The following is a 20904-nucleotide window of genomic DNA, read 5'->3' as shown; positions in this document are numbered from 1 at the left end:
ACAAGGCAATGCTTCCCTCACCATAAAATAGAAAAATAATGACATCCTTCTCGAAATCCTTGCAAGAGTGTAGCTTAATGTGAACATGAAATGTTCCAAAACAAATATGTATATATGACTTTTTTCAAAGTATTAATTTTTTTAATTTAATAAATTTGATATTATATTATATATAGACCTAATATTATATATTTAAAGGAATTCAATTAATCACATATAATATACTTTGATCTTTTGAATCTAACCTTACCCATTCTCAATTGTACTAGTGAAGACAATTTTTATATTTATTATCTATACATCCATCTTTAAATCAAATTGTAAATTAATGTATCATAGTTTATCTATTAACAAACCAATAATAATAATTATTAATATAATATCAAATAAAAATTCTTATCGTGCCACATTAACGACCAAATGTCATTTTGTTCTCATTATTTCTTTCGATTGCATTCGCGCTTGCATTGGACTGTAATTTGGGTTTTGGTAAGGGAGGGAAGGCGAATGGTTTTTGAGTCGAACGGATTGTGGACTGGAATGGAAAGTGAAAAGGTGTTTCATAGCTTATATAGCGTGTCATGGATACAATGTTTCATAGTTTATTTACTGTGTCATGGATACGATTTCTTTATTTCATGCAATGGAAAAATCTACAAGAATGGCTGAAAGGAATCTGAACAAATGTCCCTCAGCTGCAGATGATATCGAAGAAAAATTTGGTCCCATCAAAGAAGAGGAGGTTCCTCCAAATTACAAGCACTCCGGATTTGACAAATGGCTTTTTTTGGAATGTGCAGCTTTATTGGCTCTTATAGCAGGATTGCTTTCGAGCCTCATAGTCGGGTCTCTGAAGAAACGTTTCATTTGGGGGTTAGAGTCATGGAAGTGGTTTTTGATGGCTCTGCTTGTTTTCTCCGGGAGACTCGTTTCTGGCTGGATAATTCGTGTGGGGGTTTTCGTAATCGAGAGAAATTTCATTTTGACAAAGAGGGTCCTCTACTTTGTCTATGGAGTGAGGAGTAGTGCGAAGAATTGCCTCTGGTTCGGCTTAGTTTTGCTCGCTTGGCATCTCATATTTGATAAAAAGGTAGTAACCGTTCCACACTCTCGTTTTTCATAATTGTTCTTCTCAATGAAAATGCATTTTCATAATTGTTATTGTTTGTTGGGGATAGGGTTTTTCTTCTTAGTCATCTGCAAATTCCTCTTTATATTTGTGATCTCTTTTACATTCTAATATTTTGGTGAATTTTTGCTATCAGTTCGAGCGAGCTACCGAGAACAAAAACCTGTTGGATTACATAGGGACATTTCTACTTTGTCTTCTGTGCGCCTCATTTCTATGGCTATTCAAGACACTATTGGTGAAGATTTTGGCTTTGAATTTTCATGTGAAAACATATTTTGACAGAATTCAGGAGTCCATATTCCATCAATATGTGCTTGAAACTATATCTCCGCCCCCAATGATGGAAATCCATCAATCCTCTGCTCTAGCAGATACAAATAATACGAACAATGCAGGACACGTGGAAATTCAAATAGATCCTCCTGATAACAAGAATAATGAGTGGGCAGGGCTCAAAGAGGAAGGGAGCACCAATGGGATAACTATTAAACAACTGAAGAAGCTGAATCAGAGGAATGTCTCTGCTTGGAAAATGAAGAGATGGATCCGAAATATCAGGCATTCGGGAATCGCTAACACAATTGACAGGTCTTTGAATTACCATAAACATGATCCGAAGATCGATAGTGAACGTCAAGCAGCAATTAAGGCAAAGAGGATATTTGAAAATGTTGCTAAGCGTGGAACAGAGTATGCATCCACTGACTTGTTCTTTGAAGTAATACCTTTACCTCACATAGGCTTTGTCCTACAATGAGGTGCCGTACTAAGCTTTGTTTTTGTTATTCAAGAATTAGAAAGCTAACATTTAATAGTCCATAGATAATGCCAATTCTAGTTTCTGGTGGATTGTTCCAATAAAAATTTGTAGCAGGCAATACTATTGGCAGTTTATTTATGTCTTAACAGAACGCCATTGCCATTTAAACTGGCATCCTCACACAATAAGATCCACAAGAACTCTTGATCACTACTATGGACTGGAAATTGGTATCCCAGTTCCTAACCATACTGCAGTCTGACCATGTACCCATTCATGTGTTTGGTAATTAAACCATGAACTAATACCAAAACGGCTCTGCTAAGCATCATGTGCAGCAGTTTGTATTGTATGATCACTTTGGTGCTAATGCCATTGTTCTCAAACACCTGACTTTTACAAAAGCACCAAGGAAAAAGCATGAACCCACTAGCATAAATAGGACCAGAGAATATCAGGAAAATCCACGGCTCATGGTTCATTTACTTCTGGGAAAATGAATATGTTTCAGAATTAGTTTTTCTTACTTAAATTAGAGTCCCATCTTTTGCAGTTATATTGAGGAAGATGACCTGCTGAAGTTAATGAGGAAAACAGAGGTGAGCAGAGTCTTTCCCCAATTTACAGGAGCCTCAGATACAAGAAGGATCATTGAATCGTCTCTTGCAAACTGGGTGGTATGCTATTTCAAATCAGTTCCATACTGCTTTTAAGTATCACTCCCAACATATAGCTAGATGTGGTTTTGTTCGGAACGTTGTGCTTATTTCATGTTCTTTTGACCTAATTTTGCTGTTTTATTCCGACGAAAGCAACACAAAATAAGTTAAACTAGGCAATACTGATTATCTAGTTCTATTAGCTCTTTCTTGGGACATACTGACTAATGTATCTTTTTTGTGGCAGATGAATTTTTTTGAAGAAAGGAAATTACTTTCCCGGTCTCTTAATGACTCCAAAACTGCAGTTAAACAGCTACACAGACTCATCAATGCAGTTGTGGTTATAATCATAGTAATGTTCTCTTTGGTACTTCTGGGCATTGCCAGCACCCGTGCTATTGTTATAATATTAACTTCCCTTCTGCCTGTGGCTTTCATGTTCGGAAATACCTGCAAAACAATCTTTGAAGCCGTTGTGTTTGTATTTATCACGCATCCATTTGACGTGGGTGATCGGTGTATTGTTGATGGAGTTCAGGTAAAATTCATCCTTCTTACCTTTCACAAATGACTGAAATGAGTGAAGATTCACCTATGAACAAAAAAAGAAAAAGTAGAAAATGTTACAGATTGGTTTTTGAATACAACCGTACAACTAATTGATATTTGAATGGTACAGATGGTTGTGGAAGAAATGAACATCTTCACTACAGTGTTTCTGTTGAGTGATAACGAGAAAGTATACTATCCCAACTCAATATTATCCACGAAACCAATCATTAACTATCATCGGAGTCCAGATATGGGAGAGAGTTTTGACTTCTTCGTGGATGCTACTACTACTGTGGAAAAAATTGCTGCGCTTAAGGAGAGAATAAGAAGGTCCTTTTATTTGTGATTTTTTTAGCAATGGTATAATATGAGGCACAGTTACACATAAATCTGCAAACACCCTTACATACGAAATACTTGATTGCGTTAATCACATAAAGTTTCTAGAAATTTATTCTTAAATCTCAGCAACAAGAGAATCATAAACAAACTCATCTAGGTCCATTGGTCCACTTTGGCCTAAAGGCCAGTAAGGTTAGGTTAGCTTATCTTATTTATGAAACAGGTATTTCCTTGATTTGTATGAATATTTAGGCACTGTGTTTGTTTATGCAGCTATATTGAAAGCAAGCATCATCATTGGCACCCAGACTATAATTTGTTTACTAGGGAGATTGAGAACACTAATAGGATGAGAATGGGCCTTTGCCTCAGACATACAATGAATTATCAAAACATAAGTGAGAGATCAAATAGAAGATCTGCATTGCTACTGAAAATGAAGGATATGCTTGAGGAACTTCAAATTGAATATCAAATTTTGCTTGAAAAAATGCCTGTTAAGTTTGTTGGGTCTACTGTAAGATGAGATCCTCATTCATTTCTAATGAGTTGAGGTAAATAAAGAATAACAATTTTTATTGTAAGTGTTTCTTTTTCTTTGTTTTGTTTTAATGACTGTTTCAATACTTATCTTGGAATCTGCATTGGTAATTATAATGACAAATGCTTTTGGATTGTATTTTGCAGGGAACAAAGCTCCATTGCTTTGTGCACAAGGTACATGTTTCTGGTTTTGCATGTTCTTTGCCAGAAAATAGAATTTCTGAGGTATGAAGTACAGGTAGAAATACATTTTATTTACTAGTATTATGGTTTCTTTGAATATAATATTTTTAAAAATTTGTATGCTATGGTAGTGAGCTAGTGAGAGTAAACTTCGCAGCAATTGTCACTCAATATCTTCAGCATTTTTGGTTTAAAAACAAGGTGAGGCCTCTGTATGTTATGATTCTTGAATGGGCACAGATTGTCGTGATAGCTTACACTTAAGGTGGAAAAGTGAAAATGTAATAATACCACTAAAAGCAGAATATTCATATGTAGACGTAAGTAAGCTTAAGTACATGTGTATTTATGGCCTAGAAGAAGTACTAGGTACAACACTTAAAACATACCAATGAAATGTGTTGCTTTCTCATCTAATCCTTAGTAAGATGAAGAATGCAAGGCTAATTAAAGAAATTTCTAATAATATAAGAAAATTTAAAAAAAAACATAAGGAAACATGAATGATTGATAAAAATTTAAAAGCTAAGATATGTGATTTTAAAAGGAAAGAATTAATAAGTTTCAAAAATTACAACCCTAGAGTCTTTTTAAGGGAGCTACAAAATAATGAAACAAAGAGAATATAATATCATTAATGCTCACTTCTTGGATTGTGTGAAGTTTCTCTTTTAATGCCCAAAGAGAAAAGTAGATACAACTTGTTTTATGGTAGAGACACATTATACATGTACGGAGGCAGTTGAACCTAGATTTTAATGGATAACTCTTATGGGTTATGAAGTAGATCTATTTGTTGTAACATAACATGTGTATGCCATACTTGCTTCTGAGAAGGATCCCAATTCAAAAAGATGGGGAACTTATCAAGAGAAATCTCAGAAGGTATGGGAGGAGTTGAGAAGAAGTTCAAGAAAGACGAAGGTGCATAAGATAGTTGATAGAATTGTAGAGAAAGAAGGAATTTCTAAAGAGAATATGGAAGAACATAGAAACAAAGTGAATCTATGCAATCTAAAGCAAAGGTTTCTACCCCTATGATGGTACAAGGTGAAGCTATTATTGAGCCTGAACCTTTAGACATACTAGACTCACTTACTCTAGTGGCCTCATCTACAAATATTTCTCCTACATTGTAGAGAGTAACAAGAAGATTATCAAAGAGAACACCACCTCCAAAGGTTTTGAAGGGTGAGGTCTCGAAGGTATATTTAATTGGTGAACAAATTTTGAGGCCTACAAGAACAACTAGACCTAAGGCTATGTTGGCAATTTGGGTAAGGATAGTTGATAGGGTTGTCCTTAATGGAAACATAACACAAATTTTGAGGTAACTAAGTCAAAAGAAAAGTTTAGCTATAGGATACTTAGAAAGTTGTCTAATTATAATAGTGGTAAAAAAGAAATAGTCATACAATTTTTTTTAGTGAGCTTCACATAAGGCATATGAAATTAGACAATCTTAGAAGAAGGTAGTATGGACATCATAGATGATGTGTGTAAGGCTGCTAAAGTTTAAGATAAGTTTTGAATAAGTTTGTTAATCTCATATTGGTTTTGACAAGGTGCTAACAAAACACTTAGTCATTATTCAATAGAATTACACTACAAGCCAAGTGATCAGAACAAGCCAATAAATCAGTGTGAACTAAGTGATCAAGGCATACCGAGTATTAGTTTCCAAACAATACATGCTGAGTAATATACATAGTCAGTGCTGAGAAGATAGTGTCGAGTCACTCATAAGATGAGTAAATAGAGTATGCTAAGTCATTTAGAAGATGAATTACAACATTGAAGATATAGTGAATGCTGAGCATTAGTGACTTCAATTGCCGAGTGAACAGTTTTGGACATAATTGTTTGTAATGACACAAACTTTTATGTAAACCATTTTTGGGCTGACTTAATGATTGTTTTATAAATTCTTATGTAGTTCATGCAACCAATCAAATTGAGGGATGTTCTAAGAGGAAAAATGGATCAACCTAAGCCATTGATTCTAACCTAACCCTAGCCAAAGTTTGTGTTTACTTAAGGAGACAAATCATAAATTGTTAGTATTGCATGAAGGAAGAGAAGGAGATACAAGAGACAAATGCTAAGTATAGAGAGCATTCATGATGGCTATGGAGGTTGTGACAATGTTATGAATTGCAGAATCAATTAGAGAGAATAGAGAAAAGTAGAGAGAGGACAGAGGAGACATATTTAATTAGAAGGATCAAGTATACACCAAGAAAGAGAAGATCTGACATCTAGCAATAGAGTGCTAACCAAAGGATTATGGTGCTAAATAATTCTAACAAGCAATGTAGAGAAAATCTCCTAACAAAGTAGTCTTAACAAGCTTGTGTAAAATTCTTAATCGAGTACTTGTTTTATTGCAAGTTTAAGTCCTCTAACAAGGCACTCTTTTAGTAAGGTGTTTAAATCCTTTAACAAGGTGAGACTTAATAGTCTTTGTAAGCCTTTAACAGGGTAGACCTTTCATAGGGTAGATCATAGTTTATGGTCAAACTTCTTGTAACTTTAATTGGCTACACTTTATAGTTGTAGCTATGAAGATTTGTGGGTGTCATCCTTGCCCCAGTTTTACCTTCTTATTGGAGGGTTTTTGGGTAACAAATTTATTGTGTCATTTGTTATTTGTTTCATGCTATGGATGAACATGTATAGTTAGCTATTTCAACTTAAATGCTAAATTATGAGATGTATGTATGGTGAACGTTTTATAGTTAAAGTTTTGAAGTACTAATTCATCCCCTCGCTAGAGTTTTCTTTCCCATTGTTATTTCCAACAATTGGTATCAGAGCCTTGTTCTTTGAAAAGGAAAGCTTTATAACTTTGAGAAAAGATGTTGAAGATGGAAGTCTACAAGTTTTGAAATACAATTGAGAACTAGAAGATTGAAATCCATCTTGCTCTACACCAACTCATGGAAGCAAGAGATGAACTACAACATTCATTGAGAAGAAGGAAAGAGATATCTATTGAGCAGAATGACACTCATTATCAAGAAAAAGACACTACTAAATTTTTTGCAAATTGAAACTCAAGTGAGTTTGATGTAGCTATTGTAGATCCGATGGAAAAGAATGGTGCCCTAACTGAAGAGGTCAAAAATCTTAAGATAGAACAAGAAGTCCAATTTGTATTTCTACATGAGGTAACCATGTAAAACAAGAAATCCGAGGAGGAAAAAGTCATTATTGAAGATGACAATAGAACACTAACCAATAGATTGTATGAGAAGATATCAAATGTGTAAAAGATTCCTAACATGCAATTGGATACAATGAATCAATTGATGATTTCCAATCATGAATCGAATGGAAAAGATATTGAGATCAAAAACCCTGAAGTTACAGCGTAAACAACTAAGGAATGAATTGAGAAATGAAAAGGAATTTGCTAAAAGTTTCAACAAACCTAGTGAAGCCATCAAATATTTAGAGAAACTGATGAGATTTCATAGATCTAATAATGATACTGTTGGATTGGGATACACCAAAACTGAGGAAGGAGAATCATCTAAAAGTGGCGAACAATGAAACAACAAAGGTAAGAACTATGAACCCACTTATCATAATTGTGGAAAGTTAGGTCATACAATAAATGTTTGCAGGAGCAATAATGCAAATTAGAACCCTATGTAGAAATTCAAGGGTTATTGTCATAAGTACAATAAGCAAGGACATTAGACACATGAATGAAGAACCAAGAGCTTAAGCACACAAATATTTGAAGGATATTGTCATAATTGTCAGAAGTATAGACATAAAACATATGAATGTAGATCTAATGCCAAGTGGGCATCTAACAAGTAGACAAAGGTACAACAAAATGAAATATCCTACAATTAGGTTTACAATACAAGGTACACTTGTCACTATTGTCAAGAATATGGACATGTTCCTAAGAAATGCATTAGAACACATTTCTAAGGAAACTACAATAGATGGTTGAGTGAGACTACATGCTTTAGTTGGTTTAAGACTGGTCATATCAGTAGAAACTGTCCAACTAGATCACCAACACCAAGTAATGGAAACAATAAAGGCAATGAAAAGGTCAATGTTGAGAAGGTCAAAGTGCAAATGAACAAGACATGGAAGAAGGTAGATTTCAGCACATCAATTTTAGATGAGGTCACTTCATCCAATGGATTAGGTGATCTCATCACCTTAAAATAGGCAATCAAAAGTAAGTGTGGGACTGATATTTCAATAATATATTTTAAATCAATTCTGAGAATCTAAGTTCTGAAAAGATTATATATGCATGAATTAAGATGCAATGTATTGGTTAGAACCTAGAAGAAATCTATAGCTTTGTTTGTTTTCACGTTGTTTCCAAGCACGAAATGTTTCACAGTTACTACTAAGCGTAAATGTAATTTCAGTTGTTGTCGAGTAATGAAGGTATGGTAGTATTGGCCGAGTTTTCTATGTAAACTGAGAAAAGTGGAAATAATGCATATACCGAGTGAGTTGGAAACCCTATGTTGATCGAGATTACAGCTGTGTAAGTATTAAGAATTTAATATAGAATTTTAAGGGTTATATAATTGTTTCTCAACTCATTTGCATTCACCAGTGATCAAAGAGAGCATGAAGGTGAATTGCAATAGGAGATTCTTGCATTTGTGAACTAAATTCAACTAAAACTTGACATATTCATAACATTGGAAAAGTATTTTACTAGTGTTGAGTTTCGTTGTTTAAATATTCGTGAACCCTAAGTATCAAATATGGCAACTAGCTCTTTTGCAAGTGTTAGGAAGGAAGGAAGGAAAGGAAGTGTTTAATGTGAAATCAATTAGTAATGATGTAAGAGAACCACCTTTTTGAGCAATACCTAAAATTGCTTATAAAGGAGACCCGTCTAGTGCATTGTTGATGATACCACCAAAGGTTCTTATGATTTAGGATGTATGGTGTTGTTATACATGCAAAGTTGGAAGTATAGGAGACATGGAGATAAGGGATTTGTACAGTCAAGTTTGTGTAGATGAAGTCTTAAGGGAAGAGAATAAAATTGTAGAAAAGAAAGGGTTGACCTATGCCCTAGATTTCCCTAATGTATTCAAAATTGAATGGAAAAAGATTGTGCTCGGTAGATACATGATGACTTTGTATGGTTGGAAAATGGACCAATTAAGATCACTAAAAGGATCATCAACCGAGTGACATGGTATCCTACCCTAGATACACCCAAGAGAATGTGAAATGATTCAAAGGAGATAATTTAGAAGAACATAGGTGTAATATGGAACAAGAGGGGAATTTCTATAGTTTTTATCTTAGAACCCTTAATTGACTTTTTTGTGAGAGTGATAGCTCACAAGTTCTTTCAATCTAGCAAACCAAATAGTGCATCTTGCATGGATGTAGGTTTGGGATACAAAATAGTGAAGAGAGACCACACCTATGACCTTGTTGAGTTGGAGCTTCAAAAACTATTTGAAAACTTGGAGGCAATAAGGAAAGCAAAGAGTGTATCTTGCAAATTTGGTTCTTTACTAGTTTGTATATTCTTTTATGTGTAGAACACATTTCCTACATTTGGAAAAGTTTCTTGGAATACAATAGGTCTATTACAGTACATATTGAAGAATTCATAGAGTAACTTGGAGATAACTTTGAGTTAGTGATGACTAGTTATTTTGAGGATTTTAAAAAATCCATGAAACAGAGACTAAGGATTCCTATGTCACTAGTGGAGAAACATTATAATGATGTTTTCTTCTTAGTGGATGTAGATTATACATATGTGCAAGAAACTATTCCTAGGGTTAGATGACTTAATCCCTTGCCATATGTGATCAATGGTGATGAGGCATCTGCAACTATCACAGCTCTACTGGCAAAAGAAATAGATAAAAGTGCCACCTCATTTGGAAACTCTGAGGAAGGCAAGTCCATAATTACAATTGACTTGAAGATAAATTCTATGTTAAGGAAGAAAAATAAACTTGTGAAGAAGCTGGCGAAGGGAGAGAAGAAGATGAAGATGAAGAAGAGGATGAATAAGTCCAAGCGCCTTTGGCACTCACTCAAGGACAAGGAGAAGATGATGAAGTAAACGAAGAAGGTGTCAAGGGAGAAGAAGTTGATGAAACACCCAAACCTACTAAGAAGAAGAAGAGAAAGGATAAGGAATCTGAAGTGGAGAAACCTAAGAAGAAGCTTGTGAAAATTACACGATAGAAGCAATCAATACCTACTACTAGGCCTAACACAAGGGCAACCACCAAGAAAGTTAAGGTTGTTGAGAAACCTAAAGGAAAGAGGACTATTGCCTTAGCAGAGCTGAGCCAACTAGCCAAGAAGACATATGTGAGGAGAAAATAAACTCTAGTGGCTGAGTAGATGAGGAGAAGACATAATCTAATGACATGAATCAATTCAAGGTGGTAAGCCATAGTCCCTCCTCCGACTTAGATAATTTGTGTGACAATATTAATCTTGTTTTGCACACATAGATTTTGATAAGTTAGGAAAGTTTGAACAAAATACTGCTAAAGAAGCCATATATGTAATGATAGCTACATTCAAATCAACTCCTATTGAGATTGCCAACTCCCTACCTAAGAGTCCATATGACCGACTTGAGCAGAAATGACAATATTATTTACAAATTGAGAGACAGATGAGGGAATCCACTCTAGCCCAAGTAATGCTAAAATTGGATAAGAGGAAGATTACCAAAGCTATGGAAAAGCACAAGTCAAAATTTTCCCCAAAATATAGAGCTTTCCATATATTGAACAAGAATATTGAGGATGTGGTGACCAAGAGTACACAAATCTAGAAAAAAATCTATTGGTCATCCACTCCTACAATAAAAGACAAAGGTGAGCAAGAAATGAAAGATCTTAAGAAAGATGAAAAAGCTACAATAGAAACAACACAAGAAGAATCATTAAAGGATGGTAGTATGGGAGGAACTGAGGAAGCAACAACAACAAAAGAAGCCACAACTAAAGAAGATCAACAAGAGGAACAAAATGTACAAGATGTACAAGTGCCAAATGACAATCCTCCACATGTAGACCAAGTGAGTCAACATGACTAAATACAAATCAAGGATGTTCCTAATAATTTTTCTCATAACATCAATCTTTGGATTGATGATTACTTGAAGAAGATATTGAAGGATTCCACCATGGCAAAAAAATTATGCTCAAACTATATTGATGAGAACTGATGAAATTGAAATGGTAGAAGTGGAAGCAGTAGGGGAGAAACAAATTGATGCATTTAGTGTGTCCCCTACAACTATAGAGACAAAATATCAAAGTGTAAGAACTAAACAACTAAGTGTTATTATTGAAACACTAGTAGCATTGTCTCTAGTGCACTCATTTCAACTAAGCAAGCCTTAGTTATAGTTGAGAAAGATGGAGCATAAGTCAAATTAGGTCAAGAATCCAATCCTATACTTACTCCAAAAATTCAAGGAGAAGCTCAATAGGAAGTGAGACAAGTTGAAAAATCTGAAGAAGTGAAGGTGACTACTGCTCTAGAGGAACAAATTTTCATCTAGACTCTGGTTACCTTACTAGTTTTTGTGACTCCTACCAGTACTCAAGTTCTTCAAAGCCTGAGACCCAACAACAATTTCTCATCTTTTATACTATTTTAATGCTCGAGAATTTAAAATGAAAAAAAATAAAAAATAAAACGATCAAATAGACTTTCTTCTTTTGTGCAGCTTTTCGCGCCATCAAATCTCTGGCAATCTACGGTGGGCGCATTCCCACATTCTCCAAATGCACGACCTTTATGTAATGCGGGGAAGCCCCTTTATGACTGTGGATCAGTGGGTCCATGTTCTTTCTATGGGCTACAAAGGGAGGAAGTCTCAGTCTAGTTGGTGATTCTATTGGTGCCTACTTACCCGCATTTTGAGTTCTATCAGATTTCTTGACAATGCAGGGAAGCACATTTTGGCCACGTGGTAGGTGGGTCCACCTTCTTTAGGTTGCTGCAAATAGGGTGGAAGGGTAGTTACGCAGGTTTAGAAGTGTGTGTTATGAGCACCATCAGATCTCTCAAGATCAGTGGCTGGTGCATGCCCACAAGATGAAGTTGCAAGGAAGTTAAACAATGCAGGCATGCCCCTTTATGACACATGGCTAGTGTGACATCATGGGCCCACCCTTCTCAAGGAGGTATTGACAGCTCGTCCTCAATGGCAGTTGTTAGGAAAGTTAGAGTACAAAAAAGGTATCTCATTGGCCCTTCCAACTGACCAAATATGTAGTTCTACAAAGTTTTGATCACCGTAGATTCAAATGAAATCAGTGGCTAGCGCATGCTTGCAATATAAAGATGCAGGGATTTTAAGGAATGCAGAAATGCGCCTTTCTACCATGTGTCCTTGTGAGGTCAATTTTATTTCAGGTGGCGCCAGTTGTATGCTAGGGTAATGCTGAGTCAGGCTAGGTCAGATGCTGAGTGTTTTCGTGGGCCCAGGTTTTCATGGACAAGCACAGTGAATGGAGAGTCTTTCTCGATCATTGATCTTGTGCAGATCGATGATCAGTGATTGCTCGCAATATAGAAGTATGAGGGAGTTAAACATTGTGGGGAAGCACCTAAATTCCATGTGTCTTCGCAGGCCCGAGGAGATACGTTGTGGCTAGGTAGTGTGGTTAAGGCTGGAAATTGGTAGTTGCATCACAGTTAGGATTTGAGGAGGTGGAGCAGTTAGTAAAGAAGGTATTGGTCAATCACATGGAGAATTGTAGAGTGGGAAAATAAAATGAAGTTATTGGCCCACATGGCCTAACTTCAGTGCAATATTCAGTCGACCTACTGATCATGTTGTTCATGAGCTAGAAACAGGGGAATTTGAGTTTTATTGCATGATTTGATCCTTGTGATCAATGCCAACCACCCTCAAATGAGCGTTGAACTCAATGAATGCGAGAACACCCCACCATCTCTGATCCGATCCATATACCTGGTCAAAACTATTTAATGGCATCGTTTCTATCTTCTCAGGGCCCTGTTCCAACAAGATCAGATATCATTACATTTGGATCTGTACTCAGATTAAATTTTCTTCAGATCTCCATGATTATTCTCTAAAGGGCTTAATGGTAGTGGTTGTGGAGTAAATTCAGTAAGAGGACATCTTAGTTATGCTTGAACTATAAAGGCAATTTTTGTAAAATATTGTAAAGGTTGACCCTTCTCTAACTTCTCCGATATTGCTTTGCAATTTCATGGTAAATTCCCTTTGCCTCTGAGCTGTATGACATTATGCCTCATCTCCTTTAGCCATTGATGTAAAGTACAAAAACTATTTGCCTCTCGTTGGTGTATTGTGGATATCTACAATCTTGCATGACTATATTTCTTTTGGCCTGTGAATGATATATAAGTGAATCTTCTCTTTCCTTGTGTCATTCATTCAGGTTTTCTGATCTGAATGTGATTGTTAGATTAAAACAAGCCTAAATGTGTATATATTTTGGTGTCATGATGGTTCAATAGTGCATGTATGGGTAGAGATCAATTTGAATGCTCTATTTTGGTGCATCACCCCCTTAGGTTAGAGTAGGTAGATTTGTTTTCATGCATTCCTTCTCCCCTTTCCTCTCCAAGAATATTTAGGTGCACCCTAATAGTAAAGGAAGCTGGCCTTCTCTAGAGACTCAACCTCACAGTTCAAGTCCCATAGCTTGGAGGTTGTTTCCATGTTTGGAAAGGTTGTCCTTAGGTAAAAACTTTGGAAAAGGGTGCAAACCTTTGTGACAACAAACGTCAAGGAGCTCAAAAGAAATATCTTATGGAGATGTAAGCCTAGATGAGCTGATTGAACTACCCAAGTTTGATCTTAACAAAATCACCATTGAGCATATGAGCATTCTACAGGAAGCTCTATAGAGGAAGAAACAACAAGAGTTGCTAAGAAGGGAGCATATTTCTCGATGCTTTCAATCTTCTAGATACAAATGAAGACAAACCAATTATTAAACAACTGGTACACATTGTTGATAAGATCAATGATGAAGACCTAGATGCAAATACTAAACTATTAGAATGGTCTAAAAGAAAATTTGATACTAAGGTACTTGAAAAGATATCTAGTGCCCTTGCACTATTTTAGGTTGATTTAGCAACCAAGATGGAGAGTGCGAAGGAGGTGTTGGACAACATTTTTTCTCTTTACACCAAGTTAAGTGATGTGAATCTTTTCACACATGAGATTCAAAGGCATGTTGACTAGCTGGAAGGAGATCTAAAGACTACAAATGATACATTAAAAATATCTCTTGGTCAAATTTAGTCACATTTTTAGAGAGTACTATCCACTCAAGGTAGTCTTGCTGAGTTGAAAGCACAAGATACTAACATTCCAACTACTTTGATCAGCATTGAATCTATGTTGACCACACACATGGAAGTCTTGTACAAGGAACTAAACTATGCTAAAACATTGATAAAGAAAGATTCTCATCTTTCCACTCATGATGGCTTAGTTAACCTTGTTACTGAGCTAGATATCCAATATCAATATCTAGAGGTAGCGTGCAACAATTGGGATGCAACATTGAAAATAATAATGGAGATCCATAAATCATTTTTGGATAAACATACTATCAGTGTACCATCCATGAAAATAAGTGTCCAAAAGGGAGACAATGAATATAAGGGGGATACAATACAAAAAGGGATATAGTGAAGTGAAGGTGAGAAATGCAAAAATAGGGTACAACTAATATACTCAATAGGAGTATCAGATTCAAATACAAAAAAGAAACATTTACTCAGGGTGAGCAATGGAGTAATTGAGGAATGAGGTATGATAGTTTGACATCCATTTTGCAAAATTTTGAAGTTTTGAAATTTTGTTTAACAACTAAGTCATAGATATATTGCCTAATTTGTGCTCATAATAAGGATTGTATATGCATGAAAACATGCTTTTGCCACTCTATCAAAGTGGGGAATTGTTAATCTTAGATTGGTTTTGATAAGGCAGTGAAAAAATACTTAGTCATTATTCAACAGAATTATAGTGCAAGCTGAGTGATCAAAGCAAGTCAAGCAATCAGTGTGAGCCGAGTGATCAAGGCATATTGAGCATCAATTGCTATACAATAGATGTTAAGTAATATACATAGTTAGTGCCGACCCCGAGTATGTGCCAAGTAGATAGTTAATACTGAGTCACTCATAAGTTGAGTAAACAGAGTATGTCGAGTCATTCAGAAGATGAGTTACAACATTGAAGATACAATGAATGTCCAGCATTAGAAACTTTAATTGCTGAGTGAAAAATTTTGAGCATAGTTGTTTGTACTAGCACAAACTTCTATGTAAACCATTTTTGGGCCAACTTAATGATTGTTTTGTGATTCTAGAAGATGTATACAGATGTATATTATGAATGCCTATGTATTGCATGCAACTGGTCAAATTGAGGGATGTTCTAAGTGAAAAAATGGATCAACCTAAGCTATTGATTCTAACCTAACCATAGCCAACTTGTGTTTAATTAAGGAAACAAACCCTAAACATTTTGTATTGCATGCAGGAAGAGAAGGAGACACAAGAGAGATGAATGCTAAGTACAAAGAGAACTCATGATGGCTATGGAGGTTGTGACTATTATGAATTGTAGAATCAATTAGAGAGATAAGAGAAAAGCAAAGAGAGGATAGAGGAGATGTATCTAATCAGAAGGATTAAGTACACACCAGTAAAGAGAAGATTTGACATCTAGCAATAGAGTGCTAACCAAAGTATCATGGTGCTGAATCATTCTAACAAGTGATGTAGAGAAAATATCTTAATAGAGTGGTCTTAACAGGCTTGTGTAATCTCTTAACTGAGTGCTTGTTTTATTGCAAGTTTAAGTCATCTAACAAGGCACACTTTTAGCAAGGTGTTTAAATCCTTTAATAGGGTGAGATTTAACTATCTGCGTAGAAGACCTTTCACAGGGTAGATCATAATTTATGGTTAAACTTATATTAACCTTAATTGGCTATACTTTAGAGTTGCAACAGCGAAGATTTGTGGGTGTCATCCCCACCCTAGTTTTACCTTCTCATTGGAGGGTTTCTAGGTAACAAATTTATTGTGTAGTTAGCTATTTCATTTTACATGCTAAATTATAAGATGGATGTGTGGCAAATATTTTATGATTAAAGTTTTGAAGTACCGACCCATGCCCCCCCTCAAAGCTTACTTTCCTATTGTTATTTCCAACAAAGTTTTGGGAAGTTTTCCAATAATAGGTATAACATCGCAAAATAGAGTACTAGAATACTAAGTTTTTGGTTAAGGAATTATTTTGACTTGTCAAAATAATTGCTTGGCAATGTTGGGCTGACATGCTAAAAGTTAACTCTCACATAGAAGAACTTAATATGAGATTTTGGTAGCATGTGAAGAAGGATAAGGATGACAGTTTAAAGTTTCTAGTATAAAAGAATATCTTTTTGTTTAGTCAACTCACAAGTTGTATTGTAATGATATGATTTCTATAAGTACACTTTGTATGTACTATATAGATACAAATTTGATGAGCAAAGAAGGAAACATTTTTCTATGAAGTTTTGTATATGTGGGACTACAAGGACATATTATAAATTCAATATATAAACATAGTTAAGGTTTTGTATCTATTCACATAACTTGTAAAGTTGTATATACAAATTTGGGAAGTGGGATTGACTTGCATTTTGTATTGTAATTACAAATCCTAATAGTGTTGAGGCGTCTGACAAGGCCTAGTCCTATCATAAAGACATGTACACTATATAAATCTAATAGACTCATAATAGGGTCAATATCTTTCACAAGATACTTTTGATTAGTTGATCATTTTGTGGGTACTATCCCCACCGAAGATTTTTAATTGGCTATAGGGTTTCCCTAGATAACAAAATATGGTGTTATGAGTTTTTTTATGTTGCACATGGTTTCACTTTTTAGTTTACTGATGTACATGCAAGCTTATAATTGTTAAAGCATATCCATAGTTGGGCAAAAAATTGTTAAAAATACATAACTAATTCACACCCCACCCCCACCTTTCAGTTATATTAGTACACTTTACTTTGTAACAATTGGTATAAGAGCATAGTTACTTAGAAGAAGTTTAGTAACTTGAGGGAGATCACTTTAGATTTAATACATTTGTTGAAGAATCTTGAAGAAACACTTGAGGAATTAGATTTGGTTAATGATGAAAGAAACATGTTAAAAATCAAGCTTAAGGATGCACAAGACTTTATTCAAAAGATGAAAGATCAGATTGAGAGTATAATATCAAAGAAAAAAGACTCACAAAAAAAAAAAGGATTATAAGTCAGAATTAATAATGTCAGAGGTGAATTACTTGTTTTGTAGAAAAATGAATAATAATGGTCTTGGCTAATCTTCAATGGTAAACTGAAAAATTGTTTAATCTGAAAGCGAAATTTGCACATGTATTGGTTAGTGACTGTACTGATTGTTGAGTAGTGAAATGTCCCTTTTCTAATTTTATATGATATTTCAAGCCTCTAATCAGATCTTTAAGATCAAACAACCAATATTTCAAAGATCCACCAATTTCTCAATAAACCCCAAATTGAGTATGCCGAAAATAGTGCCAAAAACTTCACAGCTTCACATATTATTAATAAATCTAGAAATGGGCATCTTTTATAGAAATTTCAGTAGCATAACAGCCTACAAAACGACATTTCCAGATTTGTAGCTCCCAAACGGAGGACCAAAACAATGCTCATCGAGCTCTTGGAAACAACACAAAATAGCTGGAAACACCACAAAAGCACTGATAATCTATCATAGAAGTATAATCTAATAAATTACATATATTTAGCTCTATTTTAACATCTAAAAGTCTGAAATACAACAGCAACCCAAACTGATATGAAATACTCAACTGAAAACACCAAACTCTTACAAAAAAACACCTGAAAATCCACAAATCTGCACTGTTCAGCACAAAAGAAAACTCTGCATGAGCATGCACATGGAATGAATTCAAAATCCCATCCTTAGCGTTCCTAGAAACCTACAAACTCCCATTCTTGGGTCTCCTTCTCGATAGGTTTGGCAACCTCTGAAGAACAACAAAGTAATGCGCAATAATCAAGTTCTGGAATGAGCCCAAAATGCCTCCAAACCCCTTAAAAGAGTGCATAACCCTAACTCACGTCAAAGAGGGGTTAATAAAAAATATTTTAATAATAATTTTCATTTAATAGTCCATTAGCTTCCAAAGATTATCCCCTTTTTTCAAAACTTCACCTTTTTGGGCCTGCCTGCCTTAGCAAAGATTATTATTTTTAATTATTTGAAAAGGGGACATGACAAGTAGTCACTTTCAAGTTTCAACTTGTGTCCTATATTAGGTGTGTTATTAATAATGTCGTAACATCGTTACATCAGTGCCACAATTACCAAGTCGACTATCATCACTTTTGGTACGTTAATAGTAAATACAATAGTTTTATTGAACGTTGATTAGTTAAAGATCAACAATAGTAGATGCATCTTAGGGCCACTCGCTTGAAAAGACTTGGAGTTGCATGTAATTTTCTGGAATGTAGACACATGGAAAAGTTTACATGGAAATAATTAATCATGTCAGACACTATTGACTATCCGACATTAATGTTAGCACATTTTGGCATTTCACATACTTGAAAATTAATAGGAATATGAAAAGATAAGATATGGAAGATAGTGAGCGCCAAAGAATTAGATGCAACTGCAGTCTACCAATAAATAGGCTCTTTAATTCCTCTTTCAATATCATTTCTTATATTCTAATTTTTTTAATTTGAATTTGGTTTGTAGCTGCACTTTGCAAAGTTTTCAGTTTCTTGAATCGTAGTCATGGATACGTCAATTCGCCTGAAATGCATTGATATGGCTCTGCAAAAGCCCTTTCTGGGCAAAATGCCTGATGATGTCCTTGCCATGGTTTGCAAGGTAGATGGCCGAAGTCCTTTTATCCTCCATGCTATATGCATGGTACTCGACCATGAATTCTTGAGAAATGATAAGAGGTACCGTGTGTCCACGGATATTACCTCCCGCTTCTTTGTGTCTCTTCTCGACCTTGGAGGTAGGAAAATAGACATGTTGATGCTTCTGCATAACATTTTTTAAAGAAACATTTTTAGAAGATGATGTCAAAATTATTGTATTGGCCAAGCAGGTATTGGGGCCAGGTATTGGCATCCCTTTTGCAGATGTAGCAGACAAGTGCTGGGAGGAAGGCATAGGGTGCATTATACATAAGCATCCTTCCTTGCTCGGCATGAACAAATGGCAACTGACTCACCATTGAAAGTGGGCGCAGATTAGAAGGGACTTTCTATGAAAATGGTTGTTGTTGGATGATGATCTCAGTGAGGCGAACTTCACATGGCTAGACGACTTCAGTGACATCATCTTCTCCAATAGATTCCTCGCAGACAAAACTAAAGACCTTTTTGATGAAAGGCTTCAATCCTTCGGCCCCTCAGCCCACTCATGCTTCTAGCCTCCCTGGTTCCCTGGTTCCCTGTTCAATGTTCCCTATTCCCTTAGCCCTTTGGGGCAAAAAAACATTTTGATAAGGGCAAAATTTTGCCAAATTTTTTTTTCAAGATTTCTATATTTTTCTTTGGATTGGGCCCTGCCCTTTTTTGTAAATTACGAAATAGTAAAATCAGGTTGATTAGTGATTTAATCAGCTATTTTGAATATGTATGCTATGAATCAGTATTATGTACATTTTACAGTCTAAAATATTATCAATGAAAACAATAGTTTTTAGCTTCTCGAATCTCAAATCGTTGTTCTTCTTAGTCTACGACTTTGTAAGTTTGTTTCAAATTTATGTGTCAAATTTTTATAATTTGTGTCAAATTTTTATAACATACCTATCTTGTCACCTATTCCTAACTTTTTTTCCATTATGAAATCTTTTAAATGATGAAGAATAGTTTATAAACAATTATCAAAATTTTCGATATATGTTAAATTTTAAGAATTTATGGATATTATAACTATATTATATTTTAATTTTGAAACTAAATAATAAATATGAATAAAAATAGAGCATTTGCAATTATATTTTTAAATTGTAATTATAACCATATCATATACATATAATATAATTAATTATACTATACTGTAATATAATATAATATAATTATAATTTATAACCATATAATATTTATATAATATAATAATAATAATAACAATGAGTATGACCATTTTAGATAATCGTGGATTCTGTGACACGTGTCATGATTTCGAATGAATCTGGGAAAATGGGAAAAGATTCCCCAAATTGGCCCGAAATTCATCTTGGGCCGTCGATCTATCAGATTGAGTCTACTATCTGAGATGGTCATTATATATTTTATTAAATTTATTATTATTATTATATTATATTTACATGGTTATATTTATATTTTATTATATGGTTAAGATTATATCATATGACTATAATTATATTATATTATATTATAGTATATGTTCTATTATATAATATATAACTATAACATATAATATTTATATAATATAATAATAATAATGACTCGAGTCATCGACAACTTGGGAGGAATTTCAGGCTGATTTGGGTAATCTTTTCCCATCTGCCCAGATTCATCCAGAATCGTGACACGTGTCATGATTTCGGATGAATCAGGGCAGATGGGAAAAGATTCCCCAAATTAGCCCGAAATTCCTCC

At 34.7% G+C, this 20904-nt stretch overlaps 1 protein-coding gene across 1 annotated transcript; it reads left to right on the top strand.

Annotated features, from left to right (window-relative positions):
• The first annotated feature begins 661 nt into the window (after nucleotides 1-661).
• LOC149528071 (mechanosensitive ion channel protein 6-like) lies at nucleotides 662-12053 on the top strand. The gene is made up of 8 exons (XM_089808000.1): nucleotides 662-1090; nucleotides 1266-1822; nucleotides 2446-2569; nucleotides 2799-3092; nucleotides 3234-3436; nucleotides 3722-3965; nucleotides 4136-4216; nucleotides 11895-12053. The coding sequence occupies exons 1-8, from the start codon at nucleotides 662-664 to the stop codon at nucleotides 12051-12053; spliced, it is 2091 nt and encodes a 696-aa protein (XP_089664126.1).
• Nucleotides 12054-20904: the final 8851 nt, after the last annotated feature.

The sequence above is a fragment of the Cupressus sempervirens genome, chromosome 11 (assembly GCF_028749045.1).
Source record: "Cupressus sempervirens isolate cs-2001-9-10 chromosome 11, ASM2874904v1, whole genome shotgun sequence".
Taxonomy (NCBI): domain Eukaryota; kingdom Viridiplantae; phylum Streptophyta; class Pinopsida; order Cupressales; family Cupressaceae; genus Cupressus; species Cupressus sempervirens.
Note: the sequence above shows the minus strand (reverse complement) of the source record. Positions and strands in the feature narration are given on the sequence as shown.